General features: G+C 42.4%; 1 protein-coding gene across 3 annotated transcripts in view; it reads left to right on the top strand.

Annotated features, from left to right (window-relative positions):
- The window catches only part of NFIA (nuclear factor I A), a 370,202-nt gene that overhangs the window by 324,485 nt on the left and 26,808 nt on the right, over positions 1-18,909 (top strand). For 2 of the 3 annotated variants that reach the window (XM_039238382.1, XM_039238388.1), the window contains one exon: positions 6,992-7,083. The exons of the other annotated variant lie outside the window; for it this stretch is intronic. In XM_039238382.1, the coding sequence (XP_039094313.1) occupies positions 6,992-7,083 (92 nt within the window). The remainder of the gene's footprint in view (positions 1-6,991; positions 7,084-18,909) is intronic. 3 annotated transcript variants of the gene reach the window in all.

Here is an 18,909-nt window from a genome sequence, read left to right as displayed (position 1 = left end):
CCTGTGTTCTTATCCTTTACAGCTATTATGAAAAACAGTGTTACAGGCAGTTTAAATGGACTGCATCTAGGAAATAGTATGAAGTGCCTGCTTGTGACACAGATTAGGGTAGCATAAGGTCAAAGCATCTCTGGTTTACATGTTCTGATCCCCTTCTCTCCGTGTGAACACATGAATCGTCTTATACTTTCCTTTCTGCATATTTTACCCCAAATTGTGATGTAGCTAGAGCCCCTACCTCCCTGTGTGGATCTTTAATACAAATAGAAATGCCAGTAGAGCAAAACCATCTGGCTAAATTGCTTCTTCTCAAGATTTTTGTGAACTCCTGGCACATTAGACATGTCATGCAAATTGTTACCATACATGTTAAGTAATGCTAATATATTAAAGTTCGAATTCATTAGCTTTTCAGGAACAAAGCTTATGGGTATGTTGTTCTGTAATAATTTACTAGCAATAAGTAGGTTTTAATTTCATGCCCTGAGGGCTGTGTCTTTTTTGTTGTTGTTGTTGCTGGTAACTTGTCTTGTGCAGACAAAAGATTTACAGAGATAATAGAAGGAGGTAACTGACTGCACAGATGTGATCAAAATAATGGAAATTCAGTGCGGTTATCTCCCAGATTCCAAACATCTGGATGACAACCATAATATCCAGCCAGTCATGTGGGAATTTCTAAATCTCTGAATACTGGATCATGTGTAGGAAAAGCTGTATGTGTTTCCTGGGCTGTATAATGATACGAATAATGCCAACCCAGGCCCTGTAAAGTTGTCGATACCAACAGATTTCTTTAAAGGAAAAACACTCCAATATTCTCTGGCATTTCTTTGTGACCTTGCAAGAAATAGTGCTGTTCAAGTTCCTAAATGAGTTCAACTATAATGGGTTTCATTTAGAAATTAGCCAATCTATTTCCTGATAGTTACTGCATTTTTTTTTTAAAGAAATGAAAGTTTTCTCACGGGTCTTCTCATTTTTTTAAATAATGTAATAGTGCAGTTAAGATTCTAGAAACTATTTCAATTAGGTAGTTAAGCATCTCACTGTTTCAAGTTTGCCACTGAATGCGGTCTTGTGCACTTTTTCTTCACCATGAGGTGTCACTGATAAACATTTAATAAAATTGCAACTTGAATACACAGGGATCTTTTGAAGTCTGCATTCCTGAACTTGCTTTGATTACCTCTGTCCAATAACTAGCACATTCCGGGGCAGGTGGTAGAATCACACTAAAGTCCATGAAACTGAATTTTTGACTAGGTAGTTTTTGGAGGGAAATCCCCACACATGAGTGTGTCTGAGTTTCTAAAAACAAGGGAACATGTGACGTGCCTATTAATATTTGAGATATGAAGGGAAGGGCTTAGAGTATGGGGAGCTCTCGCAATCTTAGTGGTGTTCAGAAAGGGAATTTGGTAACTTTGTTCATGTTACGAATTATCTCTTCTTCTTAGAAGAAAAATAATTTCAGTAGACATTTTCCCCTCCCTTTTCAAACAATTCAGTCCCTCGTTCTGAACATTTTACCTTCCCGAGCTGTATGGCAAAGCGTGGTTTGCAGTCTCCTGTCTTTTCCCCTTTCCCTCTGTGATTGATGCCCCGGATTCCTACCTCCACTCCTCTGCTGCTTCCTTTGTGACCCCGGATCCCTCTGAACCTGTCAGCCGACGCCGTCTTTTACAGCGTGTCGCAAAAGCCATCCCCTTTTCCTCTGTACAGTTTTTCCCGTTCTCCTGCTACGTGTCCCTTTTCTGTCCTTTAACATCTCACAGATTTTTATTTATATCACCTTTAATGCCATGTTTTCATCTCCTACACTCCTCTGTCACCACTAGACACTAGCATTTCTAGGATAGCAGCGTGTCTCGCTCACCTTCGGCTTTCCCATAGTGCTCAGTACAGAGCCTGGCACCGAGCAAGTGTTCATGAGAGATAAAGAGACAGAGAGACAGACAGATGGAGAGAGAGATTGAATATGAATGTTTAAATATGTTAAAGTATCTCTCTTTGATGCACTCCAGAGGTTAGACTCGGTGGAGTTTAAGGGAATGAAGAAGGGGATGTTCACTCCTTCTGTGGAGTTGGAGTCTGATGAAGCAGATCCCAGCTCTCTCTACAAACTTCGCGTCAGTTTGGAGGCCAGGCTGCCAGGGTTGAAGGGACTTCATTGCTTCCTGTGTGTGGAAGTAAACGCAGAACCTCAAAGCTCGCCAGGTCTCTTAGATTTTCTTTTCCGCCAGCCTGCCAAACTGTGTCACTTCCGGGTAGCCAGGGCAAGGGGCTGGCCATCACTCCCCGCAGGCAGTTCAGCTAGAGGTGAATCAGCCCCTCAGTCTCCCTGTGGGCACTCCCTCCCTGTGGGAGCCCTGGAGGGGCTTCATCCAAAAAGCAGCTCTCCCTTTACACTCACTCCCCGCAAAGACATCTGTCTAAATGTTCTCCCTTTTTGCCCTTTCAGTGATTACACATATTTTAATGGTTGCTAAATTTGAACGAGACCTTGATTCTGTCTGCCTCCTTTTAATTTTCTAGTTGTCAGATTTGGGTGATTTTAATGATACAGTTTTTAACTTAAGGAAACAACAACTGACAGTGGTACAGATATTTTAGTATCTTAATATCTTTTTCTTCGGTCATATTTTTGTTCTCCCAAAAACAAGGAACGCTCCAAGCATCTTTGTTCAAAACAGTTTGACCACCTTGTTAACACCGTGGTCAGATGTGATTTTATAGGTGAAGGCTATTTCAGACTCATAATGGATTTACGAGGAAATATCACAATTTCTTTATCCGGACACATCCCTTATGTCTTCTTATCGAGAAAAAGAAACAAAACAAAACAAAGCCTTACACCTTGGGAACAACAAAAGTAGAAATTCTGTTAGGCTTGCAGGTGGTCAGTTACATCATTTCTGAAGACAAAGAGGCTAAGTTCTCCCGGGGAACACCCACCTGCACAGTGGTAAAGAGCAGATCTAATGGGCAGTCTCTACCACTGTCCTGCCCATGCCTTCGTGCCCACCTCATATTCCCCGCTAGAGAGAGATCCCAGCATCCTCAGAGACTATAAAAGTATTGCTTATCAAGAAAGAACTATTCTTGAGCCATCCCTCCAACTGACCATAGTGAGACAGGATTTGCACTGCCTAAGTGAAGGATTATATGATTAGCAATGCATATGGTAAGTGGGTAACACAGAAGAATGGGATTTTCTGGATATGGAATCAAATTCTGATCTAGGATTTTGATACTTATCACTATGGCTAAGGCCAAAGTAAGGCTATTGGACAATGGCAAGAAATACAGTAGAAAGAGGAAAAATATGATCAGATTAGTGCAAATGGTAAAAGCTTCTAATAGGAATGTTCATTCATAGCATTAGGAAAATAGTCCATGATGATATTGCTCATGTGTAAGATGACTGCTGAAAAAAAAAAAAAAAAAAGCGAAAACAACAACAAAGTACCCACAAAGCTTCTGCTTCAGAAGCAGCCAAATAATCAATAATTTGATTTCTAATAGCCCTGTTTGTCCTGAGGACTTTTACAATGAGATTATGTAAGCAACTTGATTTCCCTGTTGATTTTATCAGAAAATCGTCAAGTGCTCCTAAATCTCCCTTCCAGAATCCTCAAAAAAAAAAAAAAAGAAAGAAAGAAAGAGATGCCTATAATAATCTTCCCAGAAAATTATTTTCTGGATTTCATGATTTCCTGAAGCTCTTCCTGCAGCATTTGATTATTGCTGCTGTAAGTAACACCAGAATTATAATTAAGAAAGATATGAATGTGATATAATAGCATAGTAAATACAGTTGTATATAATTAATTACCACGTTACCCCCTTTACTTGATTTTATATTCATGTTGAAAGCTCTTAACTGTGCATGTATAATTGATTCGCTATGGTATATGTGGTTGTTTTAATAAAAAGTTGCAATTGAGGTTTTTGTTCAATGGTATAACTCCCTTATTCCACTTTTTCTTTGGAAAAATCAAATGTCACTAATATCACCTCGTTTCTGGAACTACATCCTGTTATAGGTGAACATGCTGGCTATTGTAACTCCCATAATGGAAGATGAGTCAGACTTTCTTCCTTTCCTTGTTTTCCCTGTGTCCTTGAGTTTTCTCACAAGCTACATTTCTATAGACTAAACTTCCCTGAGCACCATTTCTTCCATTTGATGACTTGGGTACTCAGAGATTCACAAGTTTTTGTATCTGTAATATCCTTTTTTCCCCTTTTCATTCTTCTTCTTCTCCTTCCTCTTGCTCTTTTCCCCTTCTTCTTCTTCTTCTTCTTCTTCTGCTGCTGCTGCTGCTGCTGCTGCTAATACCCTACCACCCCTCTCACTGTTGCTCTTGTTTTAAAGACCAGACTAAATTTTGAAGCAGTTTTAGGATGCCTATGAAAGCGTTAAAGGCCTCCTGGGATATTTTAAAATCGAGAATGCAAAGTTTGCCTCCATGCCTGAAGAATTAAAAATAGCCAGTTGTTAGCCTCAAAGCAGTTTTGAGTGGCTAAATTATTTGTACACTAAACCTTCTAAATGGCAAAATTTAGGTCTGGCAAACAATAGAGAAGAGAATGGAGTGCGAGCCTTTCCAGGTTTAGTAAACTTGCTATGGTCATTGGAGAACTATCTTCACAGAAGGAGAAATCCAAAAAAAAAAAAAAAAAGGCCATGAATCCTGGGATCATCAGCGTGCTTATTTCTGAAGTCACCAGTGTGGCAAAAACATCATAGGAAACCCTGCCGGTGTGTCTGTGATGACCAGTGCAGGGCCGCCCACACAGTGCACTAGGACTCAGAGCTCTCCATCTGTCATCAATCACTTAGTCTCAGCACTGCATGCTCCTCATGCCTTTATTGTTCCTTCTCAACCTACCTATCTATTCATGTGTGAAAGAAACACTTTCTCCCCGGCCCCCAGCCACTGAGAGGTGTGACAGGTTATTTCGTCTGCTAGCTTCCTCCTTCTCTCTTCCACATCCTCTTTATGCACTGGAAGCAGGTAAATTCACTACCAGGTTATTAGAGTCCATCATTTCCAATAATAACTTTCTATGGAGACCTCTTAAACCATCTCAAAGCAAAGCAATAGGCTGAATAAAGCAATTCACAAAAAGTCTTTTACCGAACTTCTAAAAACTTAAATTTCTGCCATACCGGTGAGTGAGAGGCATATACAGAGTGGCTACATAGAGAGGTATTTCTCCAGTCTGTTCAATTTAGTCTCACATTGGATGGGCTCGGGGAGGGGTAGGTGTGGGGGGGAAATCAGTAGACTCACATGGCTAGACAGTACAACGCATCAGAGATCTAGATTGTTTTGAATAGAGCTATTACTGGACAAATCCTTCTAAAATACAACAAAACTTTCTTATTACTGGATGTCAGAGGATACTCATGTCCATCCTCTGTCCCATGCTGGTTTAACACAGCCACACCATGTGACCATCACAGATCTGTGTGAGTGACTTAGCTCTTACCAAAGATGACCAACAAGACTTGGTCCAAATTGGTAGAAATTTTATCTTTAGGTGTGCTTAACAAAGGAAACAAGCAGTCTGAGCAGTTTTCTGTAAAACAGAAAATCCAAAAAAGAAAAAAAAAAAGCAGATGATAGATGCCAAAAAGGAAAAAAGAAATCTGGCAAACGAATTTGGTATGATTCCCTCAGTTATCTGTGTTTTTAAAAATTTCAGATCCTTTTCATCTCCTAGATCGTGTGTGTCCAGAGTTAGTCCGAAAAATTTGGGCCCTTTTACAAACATTGCTAAGAAATTTGAAATTAAGCAAGAGTCTATCTAAGAGTTCTAGTACAAAGAAAGAATGTGATTAAATATTGGGAGTTTGCGGTAAAGCAGTGCATTGCAGGACACCAAAAGACCAAATGCACATTTGGATTTATAAGCCAATGAAACACCAAAGCCACTGAATTTTTTTCTCACTAAACTAGAATGAAGCTCTTAAATATAAATATAAAACCCAAAATATATCTATACAGTACTGTATATATAAAAAACAACAACAAAACTTTAATGTAATGTGAAAAGATAGGAAACTGAAGTGTGGTTGTAGGTGATAGCTTGGTTTACCTGGGATCTCGATAGTTTGTGCCTTAACAGAGAAGTTCTAGGATCGGAGGATTAAAAATGTTAATATTTTTTAAATACTTATTTGTATTTGAGAGAGAGACACTGTGCGCCCGCACACGCGCACACGTGGGGGTGGGCAGAGAGAGAGGGAGACACAGAATCAAAAGCAGGTTCCAGGCTCTGAGCTGTCAACACAGAGCCCAATGTGGGGCTCAGACCCACGAACTGTGAGATCATGACCTGAGCCAAAGTCAGATGCTTAACTGACTGAGCCACCCAGGCACTCCCAGATGTTAATATTTTAAACACATTTCATGCACCATAGAGATTCTAGACACTCTGTTGGTTCTAAATGGTTTTCCACCTCCTTTCTGGAGAACCGATTAATCCCTTCTGTAAAGACTTCTCTTCAGTATTTAGCTATAGAGGCACAGGAATGTCTCAAGATTTGGGGGGAATGGAATAGTGCGAAATGCAAGGTTGTAAAATGAACTGCTTTCCTTCCCCTTTCTACCTAATTTCTTTCTCCCTGTGCTGTAAGGACTGGGATATCTCTTTCTGCCCCCAGTGCTCATGTTTAACTCAGAAAGTATACTTTGCAAATGTCCTGCATGTTCTAATTTGTATGATGGAAGGGAAAAAGAACTCATCTGAGCACCAATTTGACATCGTTTTATTCCAACAGTCTTTAGAAGCCAGCACCCCTGCCCTTTTATGACTGTCTATGATGCCCTTGCTAGCCAGATCCCTTTGCTAGCTACAGTGTTTGCACATTTCCTTGTTAATCAGCTGCGTAGGCTCGGAGACTGTGTGTTTTGGTGTTGTTTGTGTGTGCAATCTCGTGCTGCTTCCTGAACGCATGTGTCCCTTCCCTTCACAGCCTACTCGACACCCAGCACCTCCCCCGCAAACCGATTCGTCAGTGTTGGACCACGGGATCCAAGCTTTGTAAATATCCCTCAACAGACACAGGTGGGCCGCTCTCATCTTTTCTGTATGTGGTGCAGCTTGTTTTATTCATCAGGTGCATTGTAATTTGTCTTTTGGCACAACAGGCTGCATTTTCCCAGCCCCTGTTCGGTCCCCTTTCCTCCTGACCCCCGCCTTCCTGGCCCTACAGCCACATTTCCCTGTGTTCTCAGAAATCGTGGAAAACGCTGTCTGCGATTTTTTGTTTCTCGTATTGAGGGGGTAGGAGAGGAAGGCTTCTGTGCCAGGACTCCTCCTGCCCTGGTGAGAAAGGTTTCCCGGTTGTAGATAGCGTGTGTTTCCTTGTCTAGGAATTCAGGTCTCTCTACGTGCAAGCAGATGCCCCTACCTGGAAACATAAAATCTGCTTGCGGGTAAAATCAGAGTGCATCCAGGGAACGGGGGAACCAGCCACTCTTCTATATTCATTACAGGGTCCCCAGGAACCTGGCAAACTTTCTGAAAATAAAAAGAAAAGAAAGGTTTTATGAGTCCTATTAAGTTGCTGGTGTTGGTGCAGAAATAAGGTGGTGTTTGTTACTGGTTACACTGGCCAGTAGGGAGCAAGGTGCAGCGGGGTGGGGGGGACGTATGTGAATATAAGGTCATATTTTGAGGTAGGTGACTGAGAAAAGAGTGTACTACGACATCCAGAGTGTGTTTTTCAGTTAGACACTTGTGTTTGGTGCTAGCATAGGTCAAGGAGAAGAAATCCTTTTGAAAAGTTTTGAAATGGCCACTGTTCACTAAGAAATAGTGAGAGACTTTGGAGTTCAAAGGTAGTGGATGTAGACATATTTGAAGTTTATGAAATAGAATTAGATTCGCGTGTGGAAAGGAACTACTCTCTGATTTCCTAATTGTAATGGAACTATATACTATCATAACTGACATAAAGTACATTCTTTGTGAGGTTCTCTGCACGTTGTTTGAAAAAATTCCCTGGGATGTTTTGTGCATGTGCCTCGGTGTGTAATCTCCAGATGCCAAATTTGCAACTACTCATCTTTGTTTATAAGAATATGACCAGATGCTTATCAACGGGATAGATTTGCCTTCCTGGGTCCATTTGCTCGCTCTGTAAAGGATTTTAGTTTATTGCTGCGTTGACAGTGCAGGTGAAACTGCATTGCATCTGAAGCCTTCCTTACGCCGAAGCAGGGTCACAGAAAGTACAGCCTCAGAACGGGCAGCTGGGAGGAGACGGAGAGCACAGAGGGGAGGCAGCAGGTTAACTCTTGAATTTCCCACTTCTGCTGTTCCCCCTGAAGCAGACATACCCTTGGCTTCTGCGATTAACACCTCCTCTGGACCTTCCGTAGCACTGTTCCAGTCTGTTGTGTATTTTCCCCATACCTTCAAATGCTTAACTGGTGAATTGGAAGTTGAACGATTACTTCAACTGCGTTAAAATTTCATTTTGTACTTTTGGCCCAGGTGTTCAGTGGGAGGGAGAACCGGGGACAGTGGCTCTATATTGAATGATTCTATTCTCGAAGCACCAGTGTGCTTGGGTTGCCTCATTAAGAACCTCAAAAATGCAATTTGGAAATGTCCTGTTTGTACTTTACATAGTATTTTTTATACAGTCTGTGATTCATAGCACTGAAATGGTACCCTGTGTTCCTTTCAATTTGTTTCTCTGTAATCAAAACGTGTTATATTCCAGAACGGCTTTGTTTCACAAATGCCTTATTTAATCCAGAAACTGAGTCTTCGTGATGTTGACCACAAAAATTCAATTCTTAAAAATCCAGATTCTCCACGCATCTGGATGAATGATGTCATTTAGACCCAATTTTGGCATCTGGAACTGAAATTTTTTGGTTTCTGTTAAATATTTGGCATCATAGGGACAACAGCTTAAATGTTTCTTATCACAGTTACACCTGCCACATTTGTCTTGCAGAAAGCCATCCCCAGTTGTCTTACGGGAAACTACTAACGGAGTTGTCATTTTTAAAAAATATATGTGTGTGTGTGTGTGTGTGGATACATCTTCAGGGACAGATTGTATGCTCAAAATATTTTTTATTATGTATTTATTTTGAGAGAGAGAGAGAGAGCAAGCAGGGGAGGGGCAGAGAGAAGGGGAAAGAATCCCAAACAGGTTCCTAGCTGTCAGTGCAAAGCCCGATGCAGAGCTCAGACTCACAAACTGTGAGATCATGACCTGAGCCAAAACCAAGAGTCGGACAGACACTTAACCGACTGAGCCACCCAGACGCCCCCATCCTAAAAATCTTTTAATTTTAAGGAGTATATGTTAACTCTTTAAAAAAAAATAAAAAGGAACTACTTTCCAGAACCATTTGAAGTGTTAGACATATATAGATATAGATAAAAATGGTCCTATTCTTTAAAAAAAAAATCTCATTTTTGAGAAGACATTAGTTCAGAAGAGGGTTTGGTTTTTCTTTTTTCACAGGAATTTTTTGACACTTAATTTGAACATGGCCTGCAGATTAGTAATTTTCTACACAACCTTGCATTTTTTTCTACATTTGATACTTTGACTGATGAGGCATGAAATGTGTATTAATTGAATCATAGAAAAGTTTTCTGGGGAGATGACATTTTGCTTTCTACCTTCTGAGAAATAAAATGAAGGGTCACCCAAGCAGGTACTTGAGCTTTACAAATGCAGAAGAGGTAACCTACACACAAAGGCATGAACAAATGCAAAGTCAGAGGGTGTCCCTTTCTCCAAAAGACCAGTTCTCAATGGAAATCTCTTCAAATAACTGAAGCGTTGACCCATAGGAGACAGATTCGATATGGTCTCTGTTGTTTTGTAGCAGATAGAACTTGAATTACTGCATAGACATTTTAAATAGGCAGCTTTCAGTTTATAAGAACTTTCTTTATAAAAAAAGTATTCTTGAGCGCCTGGGTGGCTCAGTTGGTTAAGCATCTAATTCTTGGTTTTGGCTCAGGTCATGAACTCGCCGTTTGTGAGTCTGAACCTGTCAGACTCTATGCTGACAGTGCTTGGGATTCTCTCTCCCTCTCTTTCTCTGCCCCTCCCCAGCTCTCGCTCTCTCTCTCTCTCTCTCTCTCTCTCAAAATAAATTTAAAAGAAAAACTTTTTAAAAAGCATTCTTTAATTCTATATAGCTTCTTTTCATTGAGCATTTTCTGTGTACTAAGTACCTTAGGTACATTTCCCAACTAATCTTTACAGCCACCCCAGTAGAGTAGCTATACCTATCTCTACTCTAGATGTGGAAATTGAGACCTAAAGAGATTGCTCATTTTCCCACGGCCATAAGCCAGTGCAAAGTGAAAGAAGAATTTGTACCCACTTTGCTCAACTGCAAGGCCCGTGTTCTCTAACCACCATGTTTCATGGCCTCTCGGGCTAGTGAGCTGCCTTCCTTGCAGGTAGTCAACACGGACTGATGCTCAGCCCTCGGGAATACTACGGCATGCTCCCTGCTTTTAACCCTGAGACTGCATTACAATCTAATCATCAGTATATTACCCAAGAGATTTAAAGCAAGGTCTTGAAGAGGTATTGGTTTGCCCACATACTTAGCATTATTCACAACAGCCAGAAAGTGGAAGCAGCCCGGGTCTCCATCGACAGATACATGGGATAAATGAAATGTGGCATATACATTTTGTTGTGTATATACCATTTTAATGTGGTACCATATGTGTTATTTGGCCTTAAACATGAAGGAAGTTCTGCAGTACGCTACACAGGGTATCATGCTAAGTGAGAGATGCCAGTACTCAAAGGACAAATACTATATGATCCCATGTATGTGAGGTCCCTGAAGTAGTCAGATTCATAAGAGAGAGAAAGCAGAATGGTGGCCGCGGCGTGGGAGGATGGCAAGGTGGAGAGTCGTTATCTAAAGGGTATGGAGTTTCAGTTTTGCAAGACGAAGAAAAGAGTTCTGGCGATGGTTGGTGGTGACGGCCGCACAGCACTGTGACTGTACTGAATACCACTGAACCGGCCACTTAAAAATGGTTGAGATGGTCCAGTTTATGTTTTGTGTGTTTCACCACAACTTTTAAAATGTGATCGTTCAATAAAATCTGATGGCCCTTTCACCGCTTAAGAACATGAAATTCTGTAAAGCAAACAGGAGAAGTAGGCAGTTTATCAGCAAAATCCACTGTAACTGTGTGCTGACCTCTCTCAAAGTACTGATTCTCATGCCCAGCACATAGTGGGTAGTCAGCATATATTTCTGAATCTACATGATTCATAAGGAAGTTTAAAAATAATGGCATTCTCTTATGACAGCCATGATACATGTTAATTGTGGAAAATACAGATGGGAAAAATAATAAAAATCACTTGTAGCCCTACTGTTAACATTTCCATATAAATCCATCCAGACTGTTGCTATGCATACGAGTATATTGCAAAAATGAGATCATATTATATACACTGTTTGATAACCTGCTGTTTCTTCCCTTTAACAATATATTATGGCCCTCTTTCCATGTAAATTGGAAAAATTGAATATTGGCTTTTATTGCACCAATTCATCATCTGTAATGATTGGTAGGGAAAGATAACGTGGATAATTGAAAGCCATTTTTTCTCCTCCTTCCCTTCCAGTCTGTTTTTTTTTCCCTCCAGAGAATTCCTCCCTTCACTGCGATGGAATTGCCTTCTTTTTAGCCTTGCCTTGAGCTAGTTTTCTTTCAAACCGCCTTGCAGTTGCGTTGTACGTTTCACCACAGCTGGTGGCTGCATCTGAACATTCCTGCCAAGTTATCTGTCCCTTTCTTCTGTCCCACTTGTGTGCTACGTCTGCTACTATCATTATTTGCCTCATATGCCCCTGCACCCTCCATTTCATAACTCATTAAAACAGGGGGTGGCCACTTCCCTACAGCTTTCAGAACATCCATCTGTTTTGAGAAACCATGACCACTTGGTCCTGCCCCAAATCTCTTATTTTTCAGATGTGTCCTAGGCACAGTTGATATTAATGTATAGAGAAGTCTCTGGGGCACAGAGTTTTTACTTCACTTTGGACACTATCAATGTCCCCCTGCACGCCCACTGAATGATATAATATAATAGAGAACAGGCTCTCATCTCAAATAGCAGAAAGCCAATGGCCATTTCAATTGCATCCCATAATTTAATCTGATCCCTGAAAACAAGAGCCATTAAGAGGAGGCATTTATTTAGAGAAAAAAAGTTAATATTTCATCATCAGGTAATAAATAGAAATACCAATTCCCACACAGAAGGACTGAGCAAAGAACTCATTTTGATTCAGGTTCTAGTTTAATCAGAATGTTCAAATAAAATGCTTAACCTGCAAAACTCCAATGAGGACTAATTCTTTAAAATGAAAAATGAGTGCAAACAATATTAAAAACAGGCATTTCTTCCCTGCCACCCAAATCTATCACTGTTCTGCATCAACAGAATTGTGGTATCTGAAATGCTATTTAAAACCAAATTACCATTTGGGTTATTAGAAGAACCGCTTGGCATGGCACGGGCCTGATTTGTTGACAAAAAGGCACAGATGCTGTAACCTTTGCTTAATAAATCATTTAGCTGCCCGGCTTGCCAGCAGAGTGACGTGACTGCCTTTGCTTCATGAAATTTACAAATGTATGCGCGAGCCACACACTTCACTGTGCTGGAACCCCCCACCCCCACCCCCCGATCTGGAGAGGCCCCTGCATGGCTAAACTATGGGCATTGTCACCCATTGTGTGCCTTTGATGGGGATGCACAAGGAGTGTGGGGAGCAGCGAATACAGAGAGCATTTCGATCTGTTGCCGTCCTGTGTCATAGTCCTGAAGCTCTGCTTGAAAAACCGAAGTATAGGCAATCTACAAAACTCTTCAAAAGTTCCTTTCTTTGCTTACTCATCATTTCTTATAATATTCCCAACACCTACAGACTGTAGTCTCCTCAAGTCTTTCAAAGACCAGTACAAGACACAGATGTTTTTAAAAAAACAGTAATAGCGGGGCGCCAGGGTGGCGCCCAGGGTTGAGTGTCCTACTTCATCTCAGGTCATAATATTATGGTTCATGAGTTCAAACCCCACATCGGGCTTATTGCTGTCTGTGCAGAGCCTGCTTCAGATCCTCTGTCTCCCTCTCTCTACCCCTCTCCCTCTCAAAAATGAATAAACATTTAAAATAATAATAATAATAATAGTAATAACAACCACATTAATAATGCAGCAGTTACAATGGGATTTGCCTAATTTGCCTAAGAGGCTTTGAGACCACAGTTTAAGAACGTTCCAAAGAGTAGAAGGGGGCAGAGAGCCTAAGCCATTTTTCTGTCCGTGTCTAACTTTGGTCTGATGATATGGTTCTAGCTTTCATGTAAATTTACCATTTTTTCCCCTACCTTTAATTTTTGCCCATTTATCCATGAGCGGTAGATAAGGCTTTATTCCGCCCATCCTATGAAGAGCCACATGTTTGTTGAGTTCTGTCTTCTCTTGACCAAGCAGCTATGCAGTCATGTCCTGTAGCCCCCTCACCGCTCATTTCCAAGAAACTCCCCCTCCTTATGTAATGTCCTCGCACCAAGGTCACCTGAGATTGCACTCAGATTAGCCGAAGCCTTCTCTGTCTCCTCCGCATCCCGCCCTGTGCTGCCTGCCTGTAGGAGGCGAGGTCCCCCAGAAGTTCAGGGAGCAAGCAGCTGGAGAGTTGCAAAGGCAAGAAACTAAGAGGGGGAAAAAAAGTTCTTCCCCTTTCTAGTTAGAATTGGATTTGAGCATTTCGGTTACAAGCCCATACAATGACAGAATTTCATTTGCTTCTGACTTTAGAAAAAGTGAAGAAGTCTTATTGGTCAAGTCAGTACTCTGTCTTAAGTACCCACATGGGCCAGCTTCTGAACCTGAACTTGCCACCGGACTCAGAGTCGTCTGAGATTGGTGCTGTTATCCCCATTTTCCAGATGAGGAGACTGAAGTTTCAGAAGAGTACATTTGTCCCTGGCAAATGAGGTAGCCAGGATTTGAAGCAGTTTGTCTCTCAGACTTCTCGTCCCCAAATGCCATCTGCATGCTTAACAGTTGGTAGTGAAATGTTACCTACTGACCATTTTCTCTTTAAGATGGTCTGAGATGGACTCATCCTCCTACATCAAGGAATCAGAAGCCTAGAAATTGGGCCCCGTGGGAGAGGACTGATGCCTCACTCGGTCTTTCTGAAGACCAGTTTCCTATGAGTTCGTGCATGTGTAAAATAAGACTAGGCTCATTCTCTCATCCTGTCTGGGAAAAAGACCTTTCCTAATGATGTTAGTCCACATCTGTGAGAACAGCTAGCCTCCGCCCAGAGACCAGATGCCACAGCAGCTGAGACTGTGGGCTTCCTTTTCAAAACTTGGGCAGAGCTTTATTCCATCCCTTAGAAGCAGTATATGTTTTCATTTTTTGTTATTTGTTTTCTTTTTTCTTGGTAATTCAAGTTTTCCTAGTCTGGTGTATTAACTGGAGAATGGTGATTATATAATCTCCAATGGTTGTTTTAAGTCTTAGGTTCTTTGGTGTAGAGAGAGCAAATGCCCAACTCCAATTAAGCATTCAACAAACGATAGCTTTTATTGTTTAGTTGATAACTCATATTTAAATGGTATTTCCTGGATTACAAAGTATTTCCTCATTTGATCTCAAGAGCAACCCATTAAGTAGGCAGAACCATTATTGTTGCTATCCCCATTATACAGATTTAAAAACTGAGGTTTAAAGAGAAGAAGTGACTTTGCTGAGGAAGTGAATCACATAGCCAGGGGTCAGTAGAGCGGGGACACAAACCCACTTTTGATTCTAAAGCCCAGGTTCCCTTCAGCGTGCACCACCAGGCAAGGCCTCGGGTGAACATTTCAGTACCTCTCATGTCCTGCTATGTGGATATGGCCAGAACTTACCTGTCTAACTCTGGGATTTAAAGCAACCATCTAGCAAATTAGGACAACCCCTCCCCTAAAGATTATAACCCCACGGATCCCTCCATCGAGCGTCTGCCCCAAAGGCACCTCAAAAGCCTGGTTAATTGGGCACGTCTGTTCCTCTTCTGCACACCATTTCTCCTCTTCAGCTAAACTGTGCCCTAAGAAAGAAGAGACTCCCCAAGAGGAAACTCTGTCTCTGAGGGCGGTAAAAACTGGCAGAAGGGAATATACACCCCGCCCCTGCCCAGATCCTGAAGGGAAAGGCAGTGCCGGGTCATTTCGTCTCTTATGTTCTCAGTTGCAGTCGAAGGTGTTGAGTAGTAAACAACACGTCACCAGGATGAGTTACTCATGCAGTGTGCTTCCCGTGCCTCCGTACTACTGTGGGCTGGAGTGAATCCTCCCAACTTCCCATCCCCCGCACCAAACCTGTACGTTCTCTTCATGTACACTTGGCAGCTAGCTCACCGACAGGCTGTGCGACACTATTAAGATACACTTTCCAATAAGCAGAACGCTTGTCTTTCAGTTTTTAATTTAGCAGCACGTTTGAGATGTCCTCAGCCACGCACTTCACTTTTGGACAAAGGAAGGACATCAGCTCTGGGTACTGGTCTCCTTTTCTCCCTCCATTCTTATATTCCGTAACCCCGTTACTTTTAACTCCACGTTTTAGTGTGGTGTTAGTCTTGTTTGTTTGGTTGGTTTTTGCCTTGCTCCAGAAAGATTTGGGGAAGCTTCTTAGTTAAAGCAAATGGATAATTATTGCAGGAATTAGGTGCCTGCTTGGGATTTGGCACACAATAGGTGCTCAATAAATATTGGCTCCTTCCTCACTTGCCTCTTCTCAGTATTAAAATGAGATCAGTGGCCACGGAGAAGGGGAAGGTAAGAGGGTGCCTGCATAGGAAATAATTCCATTTTACGGAAGAAGAAGGGTAAAAAATCTGGTATCCCACAAGCCCTTGGGACTGTGGGGAAAGGGGGGCCAAAAAATGAGGTGGGCAGAAAGCTTGAAAACAGAAGGTAAGAATTTGTGCAGAGAATTGAGAAGAGCGAGATCTGAGTTTGATGAGAGCCTTGCAACAAAGCCAGGAAACCCTAGTTTTGATTGCAGAATTGCTGTCAAAATTCCCAGCCTTTAGATGGTTCTTGATAATGATGCTTGTGATCAGCAGACATTCCAGGATACTAAAGGAAACATATTTGGGACTCATGGCCTAATTTCATTGGGGGGGGGGGGGGGGGGGAAAAAACCGGGGGGGGGAGAGAGTCCCAACACCATTCATTTTAACCAAACCATTTTCAACAGGGGGGGGGGGGGGGGGGGAGGGAAATAACCACGAATCAAAGAGGAGGAGAGACCTGTTTTCACATCCTGGCTGTGCCATTCATCAGCATGATCTTGGACATTATCCTTTAAAATTCAACACGTTCATCTTGAAATGAAGGCAGTATCCTCTAGCTCACAGAAGAAACCCCAGTTGAGTGTGCCGTAAGCCAATTAGAGTTATTTTCCTGACATGAAATCTGAGTGGTTGATGGCCTTATTTCATCTGCTATACGATGCCAGTAGGAGCCCATGCTCTGTCAGAGATTCTGCTCTACCATCCTCAGCATGTTGTCCATTCATCCTCATGACTGGTGCCTCTAGTTGCAGAATGGCTGCTGCAGCTCCAGACATCATGCCCAACCTACTCCACTATTCCTCTTTTATCAGGGAAACAAAGGTCCTGCCATACTCCTCCCCTGTTTCCTGTTAGCAGATTTCTGTTAAGGTCTGACCAAAATTGGATTCCCTTTTAATCGTTGGTGGCAAAGAATGCTGGGAAAGCCAGCACAGAATTACCTTGATTGGCTAAAATTGTGATCTATTGCTGTGGGCTGGTTACATTGTCCTCCCTGAACAAAACTGCCATCAATAATAGGTGAACTGTTAACAGTATTTGACATATTCCCCTTTCCCACTCTCTTCTAGGTTTCATGTGCTTTTAAGTCCTGTTGTTGCACTTGACTCCCTTCACCTCTTGATGGCTTGTCTTTCTTTTCACAGTGCCTTTCCTCTATACTCGCTCCATATGTGTCTAAGAAACATACATATTGTGTAAGTGTGTGTGTGTGTGTGTGTGTGTGAGAGAGAGAGAGGGAGGGAGGGAGAGAGAGAGAGAAGTGATCATGTCATATTAGCCCTCTGTCTGAGTCCCGGATTCATGCAGACATTTGAGTTTTGTGCAGACCAGCTCCCACGGGCTGGGTCAGCTTTCTCCCGGTAAACTAGAACGCTGCAAAGGCTGGGTTGGAGGGCATGTGCCTTTGTCATTGCAAGGGAACTGTGTGAAACAGTGCCTTCCGTGTGCCCTCCCAGGTGCTTATCCAACGGTCACCAATAGGTTCTGGGTTTCCCTTTTATGACTTGGAACCAGATGCTTCCTTTGCAAAAGAAAAGAGCCTGGTTTTGCTGAGCTTGAATCAACAGAGTTCAGAGAACAGGAAAATGAGTTGATTGGCCCCGCTTCGCAAACTGTGAGGAGAGAAGGCAATACAGGTGGTTTGCCCCCTTTCCCCAAAGCTGCTGCACGCGAAAACTCCCATGCCCCAGGAATTTGCTTTACCAGGGTTTCTGAGCTCTAAAGAATAGCCTTTCACATTTAGGAGGGGTTCCTTTCGGACACAGGCTTTCCCAGGCTTTCTAATGAGCCTGAGACCTTGAAGGTCCCACTGACATACAGTTTCAAGGCCAGTAGCCTATTGTCTAAAGTGAGATTTTCAAAGACCTCACGTGAGTCCTCAGTGATTCTTCCTGTCCAATTTTTCTCACACCCACTTGTTTACCTTCCTGTTTGTTTATTGAGGACGGAGGCACATTCTTCTATCAGTGGCCTCTCTTTTTGAGATCTAGCCTTTCAATGGAGCCTATTCACTGAGCTACATTCCACAGCACACGCCTCCCCAAAATATTTGCATGAGAATTTTTCCTTAGGCTTCACATTGCTTCCTTTACAGCAGAGATGAAATAACTTAGCACTTCTAATTAGCTTTCCACTTTCCAAATGCTTTACACATTAACTAATGAATCACAGGAGCTTGTGATAAACTGGAGCCCTGTGTTGGGGCTGGGACAGGGTTAGGACAGGCTGTCCTAGCCCCGTGTTCCTGGCCCTCACGCCCCCCCCCCCCTTCCCTTCCCAGAGTCTGGATGTGTTGGGATAAGGGAGCTGCAGCCCAGGCATGAACTTGAAGGGCAACCTCAGCCCCCCACAGCGCTGCCTTAATGAGGTAGAAAGTGCTCAGCGCTCCCTTCCAAGGCAGGATACGCTGAGTGAGTGTGTCCTGTTGCCTTTAGTAGTTGGGGGGGGGGGGGGGTTTAAAGCCGGCTCTCATGACACACAGCTCCTGCCTCTCTCACGTACAATCCCCCTTCCATAGATCCCTGGCCATTGTGTGTGTGTGTGTGTGTGTGTGTGTGGCGGTGGGGCGGAGTACTAGAGAGATAGAAGGACCATATGATAGAAAATTCTAGTAAGGGAACTGACTATAGTAGGGACCTATGCATCTTGGTACAATAGAAGGAGCACTTGACTAAGAGTCAAAATGCTTGGATGCCTCGCTCACCTCCCCCACTCATGGGCATGTGATTGATCTTGGAGACAGGGGGGAAAAAAAACTCAGAATTTACTGAGCACCTAATATATTCTCAGTACCACACTAGGCTTGAAGAGGACCATCGAGGTGTGTGTGTGTATATGTGTGTCTGTGTGTCCAATCCCTGCCATTATCTTGCTCACAGATGTCTAGGGAGCAAAGTAAACAAATTATAATAAGGTATGGTCAATGAAAAAGTTGAAGTATGTATAATCCGTATGGAGTACACAGAGTAGGTAATTAACTGGAGAGAAGTGGGGGAATCAAGGAA

This window comes from Hyaena hyaena, unplaced genomic scaffold, assembly GCF_003009895.1.
Source record: "Hyaena hyaena isolate Hyena2069 unplaced genomic scaffold, ASM300989v1 scaffold_5, whole genome shotgun sequence".
Lineage (NCBI taxonomy): Eukaryota > Metazoa > Chordata > Mammalia > Carnivora > Hyaenidae > Hyaena > Hyaena hyaena.
The sequence above is the reverse complement of the archived record's forward strand: the minus strand, read 5'-3'. Positions and strand labels throughout refer to the sequence as shown.